The sequence below is a fragment of the Lupinus angustifolius genome, chromosome LG01, assembly GCF_001865875.1.
Source record: "Lupinus angustifolius cultivar Tanjil chromosome LG01, LupAngTanjil_v1.0, whole genome shotgun sequence".
NCBI classification, from domain to species: domain Eukaryota; kingdom Viridiplantae; phylum Streptophyta; class Magnoliopsida; order Fabales; family Fabaceae; genus Lupinus; species Lupinus angustifolius.
Genome location: NC_032009.1, coordinates 34528285 through 34547740, shown reverse-complemented (window position 1 = coordinate 34547740; position 19456 = coordinate 34528285). Strand labels below are relative to the sequence as shown.

Below are 19456 nucleotides of genomic sequence, written 5' to 3'. Positions count from 1 at the left end.
GGTCAACGATCGGACTATCCGGTCTAGTCCGATTCTCACAACATTTAGTTTAACAGCCCTTCCCTCCACCTCAATCACTGTTTTTATGAAAAAGAATATCTGTATCATAATTTGTCACACTATTTATGCCAAACTGATCTAAAGCTCTATTCAAATTTTCCTTGTAAACCACCCACCAAAGGAGTAACTAATGCATAAGTAAGTTAACCTTGTCCCTTTCAATATCTCCATTTCAGCTTATAAGTGAACATATGATTCATCCACTATTCTTTTCTTTTTTATAACTAAGTTTATTGAGTAAAAAACTAATATTTTTTATAAATGTGTAATTGTGTTTCACAATAAATGTTATTCTCAAAAGTCAAACATTTAATCTTTAGTCTAATATACTAACTCCATGTCTCACGTTACAGTCCAAAACACCTTGTGGGCCATAGTAAAAACCGGACAAGGATGTGTTTCCAAACATCATTAATTAACAAACACAAATTTGGATAAGCATGGCGAATAGTATGGGTCTACATCACCATTCACGTTGACCATTATAGTTCATTACACACATTCTGTAACATAATCATAGCCGTACACTGTATCTCAACGGTGTTAGTAGATGCTAATGTTATAATATGATCCTATTTTTCAGTTATATTTACGTGAATGTGTTAAAGATGTTAAGGTTTTCAGCATTGTAGTTACACAGAGAGAAAGAAGAAAAAAAGAGAGTTATGGCAATGGCAACAATGAGAAAGATTATTCCAAAGAGCCCAGAAGCGAAGCTTGGGATGAGAGTGGGTGATTTGTGGGATGTTCAGGAACCACAGCTAAGTCCTACTGAGAAGCTTAATGCTTGTTTTGAAAGCATACCTGTTTCTGCGTTTCCTTTAGCCCCTTCAAACCAAGGTAGTCACTATATGTTGTTTTCAACTCTTGTTTTATTGACACATCAACATATATATAATGATTTTGATTCGACCCAAATGGAAATTCATATAGTATATTAGTATCTAATCAACCAATGTATATATGCTTCATAGTGTTTTCTCATTCTGTTTTGGTCTCGATATGTATGTTTTTATTGTGTTTAGAAATTGAGATAAAATCAGACGCCACTCTAGCTGAGGCTGTTAAAATACTGGCACATCACAATGTTCTCAGCGCACCTGTGGTGAATGTTGATGCACCTGAAGATGCTAGTTGGATTGACAGATATATCGGGATAGTCGAGTTTGCTGGAATTGTTGTATGGATTCTGCATCAGGTTAGACTTATGTACCACAATATGTCTTAATATGAATTTATTTGCTTGATAGAAGGATGATGTGATTGTTGTTATATGTGATAGTGTTTTCAATACAATCATGGACCATTTGAAAAGGGTAGTAATTTATGAAATAATATGATACCTTGTGATTGAAGTAATTTTGTTGGACCTTTCATATTCACACTAAGCCAATGTGACCATATTCTTGCCAGTCTGAACCTTCAACTCCTAAGAGTCCATCAACTCCAACAAGTGCAAGTGCTATTGCAGCTGCAGCTAATGGAATAACCTTTGCTTTAGAGCTAGAAGCCTTAGGCCTTGGATCTGCTGCAACAACTTCAGGGGACTTTTTCGAGGATCTCACTTCTTCTGAGCTTTATAAGAATACCAAGGTTGTATACCGCCATTTTCAATGTCAACCTAAAGTAAATTTTCACTTGGTTTGATTTATATCTTGTTTGGTTATTCACTAACTAACCGTTTACCACAGGTTCGTGATATTTCAGGGACGTTCCGCTGGGCGCCATTCCTTGCTTTAGAGAGATCAAACTCATTTCTAACCATGCTCTTGCTGCTTTCCAAGTACAAGATGAAGGGTGTTCCGGTGGTAGATTTAGGTGCCGGTAGAATTGATAACATCATTACACAGTCTGCTGTGATTCATATGTTGGCTGAATGTGCTGGCCTTCAGTGGTTCGAAAGTTGGGGAACCAAGGAACTATCCGAACTTGGTCTTCCCTTGGTGCCACCAAATCATATCATCAAGGTGTGTAACTATTAAGTTACAGTTCTGCATCAACTGATGATAAATTATATACATCAGCAGCAAACCTTAACTAACAGTAAAGTCAAATCCTACCACAGTACACTTAGTATAATATGAAATTGTTTCCTTGTTTTCAGGTTTGTGAGGATGAACCAGTCCTTCAAGCGTTTAAACTAATGAGGAAAAAGAGGGTTGGAGGGGTACCTATAATCGAGAAAGGCGGCAGCAAGCCAGTTGGTAATATAAGTTTGCGAGATGTTCAGTTTTTGCTAACTGCTCCAGAAATCTACCATGATTATAGGTGTGTAATTATATCTAATTTAATAGATATAACTTGTTTAACACTGTATTTTCTTTCCTTTGTTGTCCTATCTGACACATTTTCATTGAATGTTAACACTATAACAGAACTATTAAAGTGAAGGACTTCCTCTCAGCAGTTAGAAGCTACTTAGAAAAGAATCAGAAGGCCTTCCCAAAGTTAACTGAATATATAACATGCAAAAAAGACTGCACTGTCAAAGAATTGATTCAATTATTTGACCAAGAGAAGATTAACAGGGTTTATGTTGTGGATGATGATGGAAATCTGCAAGGACTGATCACACTAAGAGATGTCATCTCAAGGCTAGTACATGAGCCGCGTGGCTATTTTGGCGATTTCTTCGATGGCGTTCTCCCGCTGCCTGCAAACTGCAGGGTTTAACAGGCAAGGCATCAAGGAAGAATAACTTATGATGTTGCAGCAGTTTTTTTAGTAGAAATGATAAAAATAATGCAAATTGCTTTTTGTGTGTTTTCTTCAGGGTTGAAGATGTTAGGCTTAGGTCTTTGTAACTTAGGCAGTTTGCAAGTTACTTGCACCAGTTTATCAGGTGTTACTTTGTGACTGGGTACTGTAATTATGGTATAATTATAAGTTTTTGTCAAGTTTTGAAAAGATTGTTTCCCTTAGAATTGTTATTTTTACACCAATACTTAGACATTATTATTATCTAATGTACTAAAAGCTTAATGGAACTGCAGCTACGAAATTGGAACATATGTAACTTATGTTCTTAGAAGGTATTCCAACCATTTGGGTTATGTAATTTTTACCACACAATAAAATTACATAAGTTACTTTTCTTATAGTGTAGGATGTAGGAGAATGTATAAGATGGAAATATGAAGTTGGAAAACCAACTAAAACATCAGGGAGTTATATTAGAAGCAAACAAGAATTATTTTCATTAATGGAGAGACAAGTACAATTTCTTCCTTTGTTTCTAAAGACAAAAGGGTAACTTTGTTATAATTAAAAGGGTAAATGTATCATTGAAAATTATATTTCCTTTCGTTTTTTGAAGTATTTGTCTTTCTATTATGGAAAAAGATTCTAACCCATTGCAAGCAGAGTTAGTCATACACAAAGTGATTATTGTTTCCCGTGATATACATACATTAAGTTAAACACAAATCATTATACAACTTGAGCCACACCTAATTGCTTGCAATGATCATAAAGATTGGGTACAAAATCTTTCAGCATTACACAACTAAAACCATTAATCACTGGACAGGGTGGGGACAACTAGACAAGCTTGTAAATCATGCCCCTCCCACTAGGTAAAGCCTCTTAATTTCAAACCATTAATCCAACAATACAAAAAACAGAATTCATTATTAACCAAGTAACCAACAGAAGAAAAAATGATATTTAAAGTAGACAGTTGCTCATCAATGATCAAACACGGTTCTTCTTGATTTTATTGTACTAGACGTGCTTAGGATTTGAGGACATCTGCAGTAATCATATCATATTGTTGTTGGACCAGACTACGACTGGGGAGCCTTCAACCACCGAGGAATTCCATTGCTACCGGTATGGGAATAGTGCAGAACCACAAGTGAGACACCACTTCTTGAACCAAAACCTGAAGGTATTAGTTCTATGAGTCTTTCCTTCTTATAAACTCTTTCACTCCTCTCAGCATATCCAATGTGAGACGTTAGACTTTGAATAAATTCAACAATTGTTGTTTCAATGCCATTATGCTCTGAACATGACAACTTCCAAATATGTGCATTTAATTATACAGTAACCACTTTTGATTTGGCAATTTACAGAAAGTATGACTTTAAAGTAATTCATAAATGAAAATGCAGATGCAATGAATGGAAGAAATTGTAGTAACAAACTTAGGAAACATGAGAGTGAAATCCACATGGTACTAGACATGAATTCCAAACAAGTATTGTCATGTGAACAACAATGAAAAGTTTTTTTATAATGAAGAATTATACACTAACAGAGAACAACATTTGTAACCATAATGAAAAAGACCATCATTCAGTTTTAGTAAGTGTGAATATCAGATGGAATATCCTGAAGTCTCAAGCAAATGACAAGTCAAGGGTACGCTCTATGATTGCCAAAAAAATAGAGCATGTTTTATTTAGGACTTCATTATAAAAAAACTCTTCCAAGGTAAAACTTAAGCAAAGGGGCAAATCCACATAGCCAGGACTACTAGTAGAGATATTATAATGAAGTCAGTTCAAACTCTTACAGGAAAAGATGCACTAATGTAGCATCTATCAGTGCTCATAATGCATGTATAAGATGGCAAGATCAACACATAAATAAAGTAATATGATTGCTGATAGAGACACAGTGGGCCATGAAGAAGGAATCAAGCCCAAGATATGGAGAGTGTATGAAAGGAGACGTGGGAAAAAGGCTGAGTTGGCAAAGCAAAGGGGCAATTCGGTTGGTATATAACACATGGGGAAAGGAGAGAGGGTAGGCAGAAATACAGTTATAGAAAGAGAATAGAGAATAGATATTTCTCTATGGATTGGTAGCTATGTCTATCAATAGGTTTTTCATAAGTGTAACCAGATCTTGATACAGGAATACAATCATACGGTTTACCATTCATTTTCATTTATTCTATTCTTCTTACTGTTTTTACTATTGCTTTCTGTGCAAATCTGTTTTCTGGAAACAGCAGTCTATCAATTGCACTACTGCATAACTTCCAATGACCAACATGACTCACCCAGTTCTCACATCATTAATTCAGACAATAGCATAACAACTGATATCTATTTCATCCGAACCTTATTGGACTATTGACAACATTATGATAATCATGTAATCCTTTTTTATGAATGAAACTTGAGTAGGTTTCTTTCAGTCAGATTATTTCTAGTTTCTGCTAGACCTATGGCTTATTTCCTCTCACTGAATATTCTCAGCAACACAAATTAAGCACATATTAATATATAGTATTTCCTAGGTAAAACTGACAATTATGCAAATTGCAGATATATAAATGCATCAGATTAGGACTTAAGTTAGATATGAGGTAGAGTACTATTTTAACAAACATACTGTGTGAGAAACTAGATTTTTGAATAGTTTTTTTGGCTGTAATCGCGGGGGAAATAAACTTCCGTTTTTGGGTATTTGGGAGGGGGCTTGGGTGTTGGAAGGAAATTCTAATTTCACAAACTCTAATTCATTTAACATTAAGTGCTGTAAAATAAATAACACATGTCCAAGTACAATATACACATGATACATTAAACTTTTCTTAACTGATCCTTGTAAAATGCGTTCACCTGTTATAAGCCAATATTTGTCCTATGTACTTTTTCTCTTCATGTGATTCAATACAGCGGGATATCCTTCAAATAAATCCAATAAATAGATTTCTAAACTGTCCGGTGTATACTTTACATATCTCCCGGCATGCCTTCCATCTAGCTGACTACTAAACCTCCCATGAAATGAGCGGTAAGCAGGAATCACCTTCTCTGATATAGATATTCGTAGCTCTTCCCGAAGCTGCTCATCCGGTACCTTCCAAGCTGTCTGAATCCTGTAGATTTCTTCAAAACATGCATTGAAATTCTTGAACTTTTCCTTCAAAGCCATCTTTGATGAGCTCCTAGAGCTCCCTCCAACCCCGTCGTCCTTCAAACAAGACAAGGCCTTGCTCCAAGAGGCTCTGAGATAGCCTGTAGCACACTGGCGTATCTGACCGCGTCGCTTGCGAATCCAATCATCTCCCAATACCTTTCCAAGATCCGAGTCTTTCACTTTTCGCACTAGGTAATGGAGATTGTTCATCAAAAATACTTGCTGCATTGCGTTGTCTTCATAGAGTCTTGATTTTTCCCCAAGATTAGACTCAAGCTGGGACATTAGTAACAGCACTCGACACCCTAAGGGGGGCATGGACTCAAACTGAGAACCATCACCACCAAAATCATTCTGAAAACGGTAAAGATCCTCATCACTAACTTGTAAGACTGAATTCAAAAGTTCTCCATAATCCACAAGCAACTTAAGGTAATTCATCACATAACGAGGCAGCGGATGAACATCGCCAGTTATGACCAGCTTTTTGGAAGTCTCATTCCTAATACAATTCTCAAACTCAGCAAACGTCCCCTTTGCAGCTTCACCAAGTCCACTCAGGACTCCTCTAACCTCTCCAATCACAAGCTCATCCGAAACCAAAGCCTCCAAATCAGGCAAGACATTCCTCAAAGCCTCATACATATCCAATATCCTAAACAGCTTCTCCGACGATCTTTTACAAATCGTAACAGCTTCGCCAAAATTCAACAACTGCAGCACACATCCCTTAGCAGTCTCATTAAAACAAATCTCCTTCATCTCATCCAAATCATCAAACACATTATCACACAATCTCTTCTCACCACACAACAATACTCTAACCGCAATCTTAACTGCATGAACCCAATTTTTCATCTTTTCATCCAAATTTTCCCACTCTATCCTCTGCACCTCTTCAATACTCAATCTCTCAACACCAAGAATTACCAAACACTCGTCCAAAGCATCGCGACGAACACTGCTATAAACCTGAAGGCACTCTCTTTCATAACCAGACCTTACCATTCGCTCAACCATCTCTCCTAGCTTAACAACCACATCAGGATTCACCAAATCGACAACCACGTGATCGTCCAAGCTGGCACCACGCGAGTGAAACCGATCATAACCGCGATCTCCGATTTCATGATCATCGAAACTCTCCAAATTCTCGTCCACGTGCGAAGAAGCGAAAGAGAGCGAAACCCTCTTCATTGAACCGCGGAGTCTCTCTGCGTCGAGCGGGACAGTGTTGCGAATCAGCGCGTGTCGTAGCTCGTCCTCAAGCCTCGACATCGCGAGCTGGATCGCGTTTTCAGCACGCTCCACCATGACTTGTCCGCTTCTTTCAGCACATGACGGCGGCGGCGCGACCGACAATTTCTCCATGAAGTTCACGATTTCGTCGAGCGCTGAGAAGTAGTCAACGGCGTCGTTTTTGGAATCGAGGAGAGAGTTGAAGTGGCGGGTAGAGAGGGAAGGGTCCCAACGGAGAATGACTTTCTCGGCGGCTTGGAACCGTTGAAGGTCGTCGTTGTTGGACTCTTCACCTTTGATTAGGTCTGAGATTCCGGAGAGTCGGTTATCGAAGTTGGAGAAGATTAAGAGCATGTCTTCGCGAACATCTTTCGGAGTGTTGAGGCTTTTCATGATCTGTTGAGCTGTCGCAAGGACACGGTCCTCTCCGCCGCCGCTGCCGGTGAGACTGGTGGTTGTGGTGGTGCTCATTCCGTACTCAACTGAAATTTCTAGGTTTCTTTTTCCGGCTCAGATTGGTTGGAGTTGGAGTTGGAAATTGATGGCGTGGGTAACAATTTCTTTAGATGCATTATTATCCATATCTTTCATAACAAAATTTTATCATTTCTTTAGATCATATATTGTTGGAGTAAAGAAAATTCGGTACATATTACAATCGTTTTCTTCTCTTTCTATTTTGTTAATAAAAACTAAAACAGATAAGTTTAATTGTCCGAAGAAGGATTTTTCACATTATTAATAACGATACATGGAGTTGTAGTAGATTAAAAAATATATGTGCTTACGGTATAAGTTTTATACATTATTCTTGTATCATCTATATTCAATTTAATACTCTTAAAAAAATAATCTAAATAAATGGTGAATAATATATTAAGTGTGTATAAATCTTTATACAGAGTGTATAAATATTGTAAGCATTGTAATAATTATATTCATTAAGAGTTTAATTAATGTGCAGAGTATTGTTAAGACAAATTTTGTGGCACCACCTGTTTTTAGGTAAGTATCTTAATCCAATTTTTTGTTTTAAGAATTTACTTCAAATGTCATATAATCTTACTCACTTCTTCATTTTGCCACATAGCATAGAAAAAACTGATTTCAATTTAAGGATTAAAGCAGCTGTAATATGGTATTTCAAATAATTGGTAGTTATAATCCAAACAAAAATAAGACCCTATTTGAGGTGGGTGCCAACTTCTAGTTTTTTTTGTTTGATATGCTATTTAAAATCAAAACGTGTTTCGGAGAAAAAGTTGTGAAATAGTTTTAAACTTTTTTCAAAATGATATTACCTCAACTTTAATAACAGAAAAAAGTTTTTAGTTATGGTTTATAATTTAAAAATATATGGGCCCACCATTGCCAACATGGTCTTTGCCGATCTCTACCAACAAACTTAACAACCACTCCTACCTCGAAAACCATAACTATCATTGTAGTTGTTACTCTTACACTTAACCATTGTCCGCACCACCACCATCACTTTCCCATCGACCACTATTATCATTGCATGTAACATCACCTCAACCATTGTCATTACTAAGACTATGTTAACATGCACCATCATCATTGCCATGACCAAAAATATAACTACTTCGATAATCACCCATTACCTTCATCGTCATTTCCACCATCACTATCATTGCCGACACTAGCACAACAGTTACCCTAACCACTATTGGCAACATCCTAACCTCCATAATCTTGACCACCATCACTATCTCGACAATCGTCACCATCATCACAACCATCACCATTGTTGTTGCCACCCCACCTAAAAATCAATTACTATTACAACCATACTAATCATCATTCTCACTTACACCACCACCCACATATTAGTTTCCGATGCCCTCATCTTGACAACTCTCCTAACGTAGGAGTTTAGGTGTCAAGAGACAATGTCAATAACATGAGTCTAACACTAATTGTTGCAATCAATGCCTTATAAAGTTTCTTGGCATTCCTCTTGATGCTAATTCGAAAAGATTCTCCACTTGGTCTCCTATTATTTATTCCTTTAAAAAGAAACCCTCTCTTTGGCATAACAAACTTATTTTCTTTGGTGAGCGGGTAACTCTCCTTGAGTCGGTATTATGCTCTTTATGTATCTATTTTTTTTAAAGCACATGTTTTTGTGATTAATGAGCTAGACAAAATTCCAAGACTATTCCTTTGGGGTAAAGGAGAGGAGAGTAAAGGTATTCATTGGGTGAGATGAGAAAATGTATGTAGATCTAAAGAGGGAGGCAAGTTAGGAATTAAAAATCCGATGTTGTTTAATCTTGCTCTTTTAGGTAAGTGAAAGTGGATAATGGTTTTGGAGAGTGAGTCTCTTTGGGTGAAAGTATTAAGGTCTAAGTATGTGGGTGGATTTCTTTGTTTTGGTGGGTCTAGTGACCACGAGAATTTCAAGAGGGACTCTCCTTGGTGGAGAGATTTAGGTAGACTTGGTAGTAGGATGCATGGGGTCAACATTGGATGGTCGGGTGAAGGTTTTAGAAGGAGGTTGGGTTCTGGGAAGTCCATTAAATTTTGGTCATATTGGGTGGGGGGATTTACTTAAAAATTCTTTTGCAAGATTTTTTCAGATGATTTTGGACAAAGATGTATTTATTAACACTTTGGGTGAATGAAGAAATGGTGTTTGGTCATGGAACCTCAAATAGAGAAGGAACCTATTCCATCAAGAACAAGAGGAAGTTGACATTCTTTTAGAAGTTATTGAAGTCGCAAGACACAGGACACTACAGATGGTTGGATTTGGATTCATGACAAAGAGGACAATACTTAGTGTGTAATGCCTATCAGGTACTACTAAAGGAAATCATGATTGTGATAGTGGCTTCTTTAAGCTGTTATTGGCCTGTAATGTACCATCAAAGATGAGGTGTCTCAAGTGGAGAATTGCTTTAGAGGGTATCCAAACAAAAATGAACCTGATTCAACGTGGAGTCTTAGGAGCCTAAGAGACATCAACTTGTGCTATGTGTGGTAGGTTGGATGAATCAATACATCACTTATTCTTCTCATGTTCTAAATTTTCATGTGTTTGGCAAAACCTATACTCTTAGTTTGGTATCATAACTCTTATATCTAATGATGTCAAGAGCAACTTCATTTACATGCTAATATGTTAAGGATGAGCAAAAATATAAACAACAATAGATGTCAATATGGTTCGTCACTATTTGGAATATTTGGTTGGCAATGAACAAAATAATATTCGAGAACACTATATCCAATTTAGATGAAGTAATGGATTCAATTTTACTATATTCTCGGAACATTCTCAATACTTATTTTCCCAACTTTAAATTCTCCTTTGTAAAATGGTTGTTTAACCACTCAAATTGTATTCTTAGATGTAACGTCTCAATATATGGACATAAGAACCAATTATTCTCATAAATATTTTCTTTTTCTATTTTAATGAATATTACTGCTGATAAGAAAAAATGCCCTATAAAATTGACAAAAGGTTTTAAAAATGAATACCACAAAAAAATTGAAAACTTGTATTTAAAAATTAAAAGTAGTTTTAGTTTTTCAAACTTTAAACTAAAAACCAGCTGAACTTGTCCTAAAGAATATGGTGATTAACATTCTTTTGATTACTTATTTATTTTAAAATCTAGAGCATTTAAAATTTTAAATAAATCAACCAATTGAATGCTATAATATAAAAAAGAATCATAAAATGATAAAATCATAATTAGAAGGAATCAACAAATTATTTGGGCACCAACCTGGGTATTTGTTTGCAATGTCTTTTCATATCAAAACTCATGTATTCAATATAGAGTAAAATTTGAATCATATATTGCTGAAACAAATCGTGATTTTCATTTGGAAAGTTTTGGATTATTTTAAAAAATAAAATCATGTATTAAATATAGTATAATTTTGTTATTGCCCATGTAAATGCACACATAATATTAGATCTTTTTACATTAATGAATATATTATTTTCCGGTTGGAGATGACAATATGATATATAAATTCATTATATTTCAGCACTCCAAGAAGAAAATGAACTTTTTTAACACACTCACATTATCAGAAAAAATCATTCAACTACTCTCTTGCATTCATTAATTTAAAAAATGAAGTGATGCAAGAGTTCCAAGCACATGAAAAATGAGGATACAAATAAATTTGCTTTTTTATTTTTATATTAAAAAATAACTTAAAATCATATATGCTAAAAATAAATTATTTGACACATGTAACAATTTTATTCAATATTAGACTCTCAAGTACTATAGAGCAGACAATGATTAATGATCATTTGTTCTATAATTTTCCTATTTTATATTCTGAACCAATCAAACTTTACGAAATAATATTAAAATATTGTAGAGTAGACAAAATTGTAGAGATTGTTGAAAGGCCCCGCTAATCACGTTGCAACAATTTGCATCCCTATACAGTGACGTCCTACCTTGTGCGCTGGGTTCTTATTCTTTGGTCACTTTGGTGTTTATTTTATGTCCACGTTCATAACTAAGACGATACATTGCCATACAAATCTATCATTTTTTTCCAACTTATTTTATAATCGTTCCTCACATTTTCCAACCAATGAATCAACTCTCACCATTTTCAATTTAATTAATACTAGAATACACTACAAGAAATTTGCCATATACCTAAGGACGAAAATCATTAGTAAAAGTTAAAAAACTATAAGTATAGCACAAAAAACTTTTACCTACGAACATTTTTGTTGTCTGTCGTATTTAAGTCACTATACCTACAGTTTTTTCACTATCATTATAGATTTTTTTAGTAATGGTTGTCGAGAGCGTAGGTACAAAATTCAATTTAAATCTACAAATTTTATCCATCACTATAAATGTTTATACCTACATAATTTCTCTATCACAATTGGTTTTAGTTATGGTAGTTTCCGTCACTATAGATACATATGTTTTTCTTATACTTACGATTTTATTCTATTGGTATAAGTCTTGGTGATATTAAAAGAGTTATACATATACTCATAGTCTCATTTCAGTTTGTTTTAGTGACCGATAGTAATATGAATATATAATGAAAAAATAAATATCTAAACGCATTATTATATTTCAAATTAAAAAAGACATATAATCCCATGAAATACATGATGAAATACATGAGTTAAATATGTTCATATACAAATAACATATAGCATGTACATGAAAAGTCATATAATCCTATAAATTATAAAATTTGGATCATGTCTATCTAAATAGATACAAATTGTTTTTCCAAAAAAATCAAAATGATTCATTTCTGAGTTTGTTGCATAAAAAAGAAATCAGTTGCATAATATTCACCTGCAAAGAATAAAAAAAAGATCGATGAATAAATAAAATAATTCACTGAAAAAACTCTAGCTAGTAACAAAATTGTTATACAATATTCATTATATAAATATAGAGTATCATTAGTGTATAGGAATTAACTCAACCAATCTATTCCTCTCAAAGTATCTATTCACATACACAAAAATTCTAAAGGTTTTGGACAATCATCCATATCTTAGCCATTTTTTCCTTATCACTCCAATAATAGTGTAACGATTAGCCAATTAAACTAATCATCAATATTCATTTCAATGAAATTCCATGTACTTGTCGATTGTTGTATACAACGCGTTATCAAGTTACGTGACAAATGTTGAGTTGTCACATTCTGATTCGCCGGGAGATTGTTACCTCTTACCTGCCCAAGTTCATTCTCTCTTTTTTTTGTGCGCAAACCTTTAGATAATATTGATTTATAAAGGTTTAGGGCAAAATCAAACCAACGAATTAATCATTTACACACAACTAAGTAATATTGATTTCTCAATTCCACATAGGACTGCATATAAGTAAGATAAACTTTTATGATACACAAAAATAAAATAAGTTGTTTTATTTTAATCATTTAATTTTGAAAGTAAATTAATAGTATGTTAAAGTCCATCAATTGATGATACCGCTTTAATATGGTTGGACGAGATACTAATATCTTCTCCGATCTATAATGGGCTTTCAAGCTCAGAACTCCAGTTCAAAGACATGTTATCCAATTTAGGTATTAAGAAAGTTTTCTATGTTTTCATTGTAGAAAACGCATCAGTGCACATCTTATCGCATTTATAATCTTGCCTTTTGCTTCTATTTGTTTCTAGCATAAGAATGAGAGAAAAGACCGAATATGAAGAGAGAATGAAGATTATAAAAGAATGATAGAGTATTTTAAATAGAAATTGCATGGTAGGATATATATAATCTATATAATAATATAATAAGAGGTGAAGCAGAAAAAGGAAGAACATGCGTGAAATATATTATTATTATTATATAATATAGTATAATATAATAATAAAAATAATATGTAATAAATAATAAGATAAATGTCCTGTGGTTAAGGATAAAATGACCAAATGAATTAAAAGATTAAAGAGATAAAATGATTAAAAGTAAGATAATAGTATTAAAGAAAACATTATTGATGAATATTAATCGATTAATTATTTAAAAAAATATTAATACTCATGAAATATATTTAATTTAATTCCAATTGTAGATATTCCAAAGTATGAATAATTCAACATAATAAAAAAAAAATCTCACTCAAAAAATATAATTTTAAATTTTTTATATACAAATTCACATTCTACAAGATATAAATTTACTTTGCTGCAAAAATAATCAATAAAATAAGTTATTTTGTAAAATAAAACAAAAACTATAATCTGGACAATCATTGTCTCGAAAACAACATTTATTTTTAGATAAATCCAAAAATATATCAAGTTTTTTCATTCACATTAACAAAGAAGAAAATCATGTACTATATATTACATCTATCTTGATGTATATAAATAGTAAACAAATTTGACTTTTTTTGTGAAATTTGATATGCGGAAATTGCATGATAGGATTGTTCAATCTGATTAAATTTATTTTATAAAAAAATATTGATGGGGCAAAATATGACTTGATTTAACTTGGGGTCAATAGATGAGTCATTTATATTTATTATTGTGCATGTATATCATTTATGTTCAACGATATGAGTTGCCTATTTATATTTCAACTACTTTTTTTCCATTTAATCATTTTAGGATAAAAATAAACTAAAATCAAGATAAAAGTTAATGTAGATTTAATATTAAATGATTCATATGTGGTTAAGATTTCTTATCTTAAAAACAAATTGTTTGCACCAATAGTGTTCTCTACCCAGTGAAACTAATCCCTTTGAGTCAAATAATGTTCAAGGAATGCGATTTATAATTAAACTTTTTCTATCAAAGATTCGTGAAAAGTAATATTCAAATTGAATTGCCCAACCCATTTATAGGACATTAGCTGGTATAAAGTAATAGAATGTATCATCAACTATTCATATTTTATTACCTTGATTCTTTACACAAAATAATAAAAATAAATGATGCAATAATTATGTATATTAATATTTACGATAATAGTACATATTTAGAATTTGCTTGTTGCACTGTTATCATTGTTTTGTTCTCAGAGCAATAACACAACAGGTTTATAGAAGTGAGGGAAGGCAACAACTTATGTGAAATTTATTTTGCAAACAACCTTAATTTGTGAGAAAAAACAATGTCTTCATCTATTTATCATGTGCTATTATCACTTCTTCTTTGCTTTATGCTTCATCAACCTTCCCTAGCAATAAAAAAGGTAAGGACTCTGGCAAAATTTAACTATTCTTATTTATTACAAATTTTTTGTTGAGATTGGAAAAGCTTATTATTTCTCTATTATATTTTAATTTTCATATTTGAATGTTTAAACATATCCAATGTTTTGTTTTGTTAGTCTTATATTGTATACTTGGGATCACATTCTTTTGGCTCAAACCCTTCCTTAGAAGATGTTGAATCTGTTACCAACAATCACTATGATTTACTTGCATTACATGTTGGAAGGTATAAAATTTAACCCCATGTCCATGGAATTCTATGATGAAAAAATTAAACATGTTCGACTAATGAGATGTATTTTCTTATTCAGCGTTCAAAAGGCTAAAGATTCGATATTTTACTCTTATAATAAATATATCAATGGCTTTGCTGCAATTCTAGATGAAGATGAAGCAGCTATGATTGCAAGTACGTAATTGAAATTGATGCATCTTACTAAAATTTATGATTTGCATAACACATTATTGCATCTCAATACTATGGACATTTTATCAATTAGTTAGTGACTCACTTCAATTTTCCTCTTGGTGTTTTTTGTGTTAATGCAGAGCATTCAAATGTAGTATCAGTTTTTGAAAGCAAATTTCGAAAATTGCACACAACTCACTCATGGGATTTTCTTGGATTAGAGAAAAATGGTGCAATCCCACATGACTCAATATGGAATAAGACAAAGGGGGAAGATATCATTATTGCAAATTTGGACACAGGTAATGAAGGGTCAAGAATTTAGTTTTGTTGTTGACAGTGACACGTCTAATTTTTTTTACCTGATTTGAACTATTTAATTTGTTGTATTATTTCAGGTAAAAATTAATATGGACTACTAAATTTTAGAATAATTAAATAGTTCAAATCAGGTAAAAAAAACTATACAATGATTGGGTTTGTTTATTTTGGGTTTTAAAAACTCTAAAGGATCAATCAATAAATTATTAATTTCTTTGTTGTGAATTACTCAATTTGATTAATCTCCCTATATCTAATAGATTGACTAAACTCCAACAAAATTTATTTTTGCTCTTGCTATTGCTAATTCTTAATATGATACTTATAAGTTTTTAAATGCTTCTTCCATTAATTGATATTTTCCATTTTAAATCGTAACAGGTGTATGGCCTGAATCAAAAAGTTTTAGTGATGAAGGATTTGGACCGATCCCAAAAAAGTGGCGTGGAATCTGTCAAACTGACAATCAGAATCCAGATAAATTTCAATGCAATAGGTTTTTTCTTTTCACTTTTTATGTTTTAACTTTCAATTAATTGTGTGTTACATTATACGATATAAAGAATTTTGATACAAATCTCACACATTCAACATCATACTTCATTTTTGTCTCTAATTTTGTGCCCGTTACTTTTCTCAAACAATCAATTGTCCATTATTTTGGATTTATTTGTTAAAACTAGCATGTAGCTCATAGTTGTGAGATTGTAGCTTATAGTTATAAAGCTAGTTGGAAACTTGTAGTTTATAGTTACGAAACTAGTTAGGAGCTTGTAGCTTATATTATACTACATGTGTTCGATAAAACTAGCTTTAAAACTAGTTGAAATTTGAAAAAAATAACATAATGTAATAATATGAATTTTTAGTTAGATATAACTAATGCAATTTAAATATTTTCAAGAGTAAAATTAAAATGTGTATTTTTAGATAGCCTAAAGTTTGATCTGTTAAATTAAATAGGTTTTTCAAAAAGTCTGAATATGACCTGTTTACGAAAAAAGTCTGATCTGTCCTAACCTGTTATAGGTAAGGTAATAGGCCACCGGTAGGTGGTCTGGCCTATTTCCACCCCTACCTACAGAACTCATGTTGGCAAACAATACCATTAGCATATTAGTAAAATATAGTTAGAAATAAGAGTTAACAAAATTGATTACATGGTAGTTGCACTCATTGTATTTACTTTCCCCATTCAATCAATTTCATATTTTAGTTCTCTCCATTATTCTCTCTTCTCCAATGTTTTCCAACAAAAGCATGATTATTTCTGTACAAATACACTTTCTCCTTGACTAATTCATCGGTGTTCCTATTTGGTTGGTTTCACAAAAAATGTAGGAAACTTATAGGGACAAGATATTTTTCCAAAGGATTTGAAGCAGGTTCTCAACGTAAAGGAGATAATATCACATTTAATACTCCACGTGACTATCATGGCCATGGTTCACATACTTTATCAACTGCTGCTGGAAATTTTGTTGCTCAAGCAAGTGTATTTGGCAATGGCAACGGAACAGCGAGTGGTGGTGCACCGAAAGCTCGCGTCGTGGCCTACAAAGTTTGTTGGGGACCACGTGGTTCATGTAATGATGCAGACGTTTTAGCTGCTTTTGAGGCTGCCATAAGTGATGGGGTTGATGTGATTTCTATGTCATTGGGTGGAGATACTTCAGAATTTTTTAACAATGCTATTTCCTTAGGGTCATTCCATGCAATTGTCAATGGCATAATTGTAGTGAGTTCAGCTGGAAATTCTGGACCAAGTCCTCAAACAGTTCTGAATGTTGAACCATGGATGATCACAGTTGCTGCTAGCTCAATAGATCGAGAGTTCGCTAATTATATTAAGCTTGGTGACAACAAAGTCCTCAAGGTATAGTTTAGGTGTTCAAATAAAGGAGATGGTTAAATCAGAAGCCTTGACATGCTCATGGTGCATCTAACACATCATTTATTTGTTTATTGTTAGGGATCAAGCCTTTCGGAATTTGGGTCACCATCTGATAAGTTATATCCATTGATCAATGCTGTAGATGCTAAAGCTGATAATGTATCTGTTAGATACGCGTAAGAATAGCTATAACAATATGACCTTCTCAAATAATTATTTTCTTGTTGAGCTTCTCTTATCTATTGTTGTAGCCTTCAATGCAATGATGAATCTCTTGATCCTAACAAAGCCAAGGGAAAAATATTGGTCTGTAATACAAATCTAACTGATGCAATTGACCAAGGTGTAGAAGCTGCTCGCGTAGGAGCTTTTGGAATGATTTTGACTGACGACAAAAGTGCATTGAATATAATTAGACCTCAACCTCATGTGCTTCCTGCTTCGCGTGTTAACTTTACGGAAGGCAGTTACATTTTAAATTACATCAATCACACGAAGTAATTTTTCTTTCTCGTGCTTAAGGATTCCTTAATTCTAACTAGTTTGAAGCCAGAATCGGGCTTATTCATATAGTAATAGCATTCTGTATTATGCACATTTTATGCAGGTCTCCTGTGGCTCAAATTTCTAGAGTGAAAACAGAATTAGGTATAAAACCGGCTCCAACAGTAGCTATATTTTCATCAAGGGGCCCTAATGTCATTGAGCCAGCAATCCTCAAGGTTTGTTGTTTGTTTTGAATACTACCATTTGCTTGTTTGATGAAGTACGTGTAATTTTTGTTTTGCATTTCAGCCTGACATCATTGCACCAGGAGTTAATATCATTGCTGCATATTCTGAAGGAGTACCTCCGCAAAAAGGCACATCCGATAAACGCAGAACTCCGTTCATGACTGTGTCGGGTACTTCAATGGCATGCCCTCATGTTTCTGGTCTTGTTGGGTTGCTCAAAGCATTCCATCCTGATTGGAGTGCAGCTGCTATCAAGTCAGCAATCATGACCACAGGTATGAAGAAGTTGTTTTGAATAGAAAAACCGAGTGAAGTGAGTATGAATTTGGCTACAAACATAAGTAAACATAAAGTGTGATAAGTTCAAATGCACACAGTTTAACACTTGTAAGATATTCACATTCAATTTCTTATTCTTATACCCTCTAAACATAAAATTCATGTCTTTTGCAGCTACAATAAATGATAATAGAGGAAAACCAATTCTTGACCACTCGTTGGACAGGGCAACTCCATTTGACTATGGTGCAGGGCTTATTCAACCTAATCATGCAGTGGACCCAGGACTTGTATATGATCTAGACGTTACTGATTATTTGGACTTCTTGTGTGGCCGCGGCTACAACGGTTCGATAATTAAGTTGTTCTACGGCAAGCCTTACACTTGCCCTGAGTCGTTTAACATAGCTGATTTCAATTACCCATCAATCTCAATTCCTAACTTGGAGCATGGGCATTCTCAAAGTGTTACTCGTACTCTTACCAATGTTGGGTCTCCGAGTAAATATAGAGTGCACGTCAATGCACCTCCAGAAGTTATAGTTTCAGTTAAGCCTAAGTTTCTCAGATTTAAGGAAAAGGGTGAGAAGAAAGAATTTAGAGCTACATTTACCTTGAGAACACTTAATGAGTCCAAAACTGATTATTTCTTTGGATCAATTAATTGGGTAAGTCACAAGCACCATGTCAGAAGTCCTATAGTGGTTAAGCATCGACATGCATGATTGATGATGGATGGAGATGTTATTGATATTTGAGAACCAAAACCAAATTTACTGTTGAAAATAAAAGAGTATCTTGGGTCAAACTTATATGAGAATGTTTGGAGGACTTATATATGGAATTATTGATATTATTTTTTGTTGTAAACAAAATCTCCATTATCACATGTGCCACAGCACATTTTCTGATTGTTTTTCA

At 33.6% G+C, this 19456-nt stretch overlaps 3 protein-coding genes across 3 annotated transcripts; 2 read left to right on the top strand and 1 right to left on the bottom strand.

Moving 5' to 3' along the window:
- Positions 618-2998, top strand: LOC109362275 (SNF1-related protein kinase regulatory subunit gamma-1-like). Its single transcript, XM_019607961.1, has 6 exons — positions 618-900; positions 1086-1258; positions 1474-1653; positions 1752-2027; positions 2165-2328; positions 2436-2998. The coding sequence occupies exons 1-6, from the start codon at positions 726-728 to the stop codon at positions 2731-2733; spliced, it is 1266 nt and encodes a 421-aa protein (XP_019463506.1). The 5' UTR covers positions 618-725; the 3' UTR covers positions 2734-2998.
- On the bottom strand, positions 3482-7825 carry LOC109362267 (exocyst complex component EXO70B1-like). The gene is made up of 2 exons (XM_019607948.1): positions 5637-7825; positions 3482-3943 (listed from the first exon to the last, which is right to left on the bottom strand). Exon 1 carries the CDS (start codon positions 7645-7647, stop codon positions 5659-5661), a length of 1989 nt encoding a protein of 662 aa, XP_019463493.1. The 5' UTR covers positions 7648-7825; the 3' UTR covers positions 3482-3943; positions 5637-5658.
- On the top strand, positions 15187-19286 carry LOC109338996 (subtilisin-like protease SBT5.4). The gene is made up of 9 exons (XM_019576384.1): positions 15187-15307; positions 15448-15609; positions 16010-16124; positions 16970-17504; positions 17601-17698; positions 17774-18019; positions 18130-18244; positions 18318-18531; positions 18710-19286. Exons 1-9 carry the CDS (start codon positions 15187-15189, stop codon positions 19258-19260), a joined length of 2157 nt encoding a protein of 718 aa, XP_019431929.1. The 3' UTR covers positions 19261-19286.

What these genes read in the sequence shown, in the direction of transcription:
- LOC109362275 (XM_019607961.1), top strand. Translation starts at nt 726, where the DNA reads ATGGCAATGGCAACAATGAGAAAGATTATTCCAAAGAGCCCAGAAGCG. An exon ending in TTTAGCCCCTTCAAACCAAG is followed by an intron (nt 901 to 1,085) that starts GTAGTCACTATA and finishes TATTGTGTTTAG; the next exon opens with AAATTGAGATAAAATCAGAC. An exon ending in AGCTTTATAAGAATACCAAG is followed by an intron (nt 1,654 to 1,751) that starts GTTGTATACCGC and finishes CGTTTACCACAG; the next exon opens with GTTCGTGATATTTCAGGGAC.
- LOC109362267 (XM_019607948.1), bottom strand. Translation starts at nt 7,647, where the DNA reads ATGAGCACCACCACAACCACCAGTCTCACCGGCAGCGGCGGCGGAGAG.
- LOC109338996 (XM_019576384.1), top strand. Translation starts at nt 15,187, where the DNA reads ATGAGATGTATTTTCTTATTCAGCGTTCAAAAGGCTAAAGATTCGATA. An exon ending in TGAAGCAGCTATGATTGCAA is followed by an intron (nt 15,308 to 15,447) that starts GTACGTAATTGA and finishes GTGTTAATGCAG; the next exon opens with AGCATTCAAATGTAGTATCA. An exon ending in GATAAATTTCAATGCAATAG is followed by an intron (nt 16,125 to 16,969) that starts GTTTTTTCTTTT and finishes CAAAAAATGTAG; the next exon opens with GAAACTTATAGGGACAAGAT.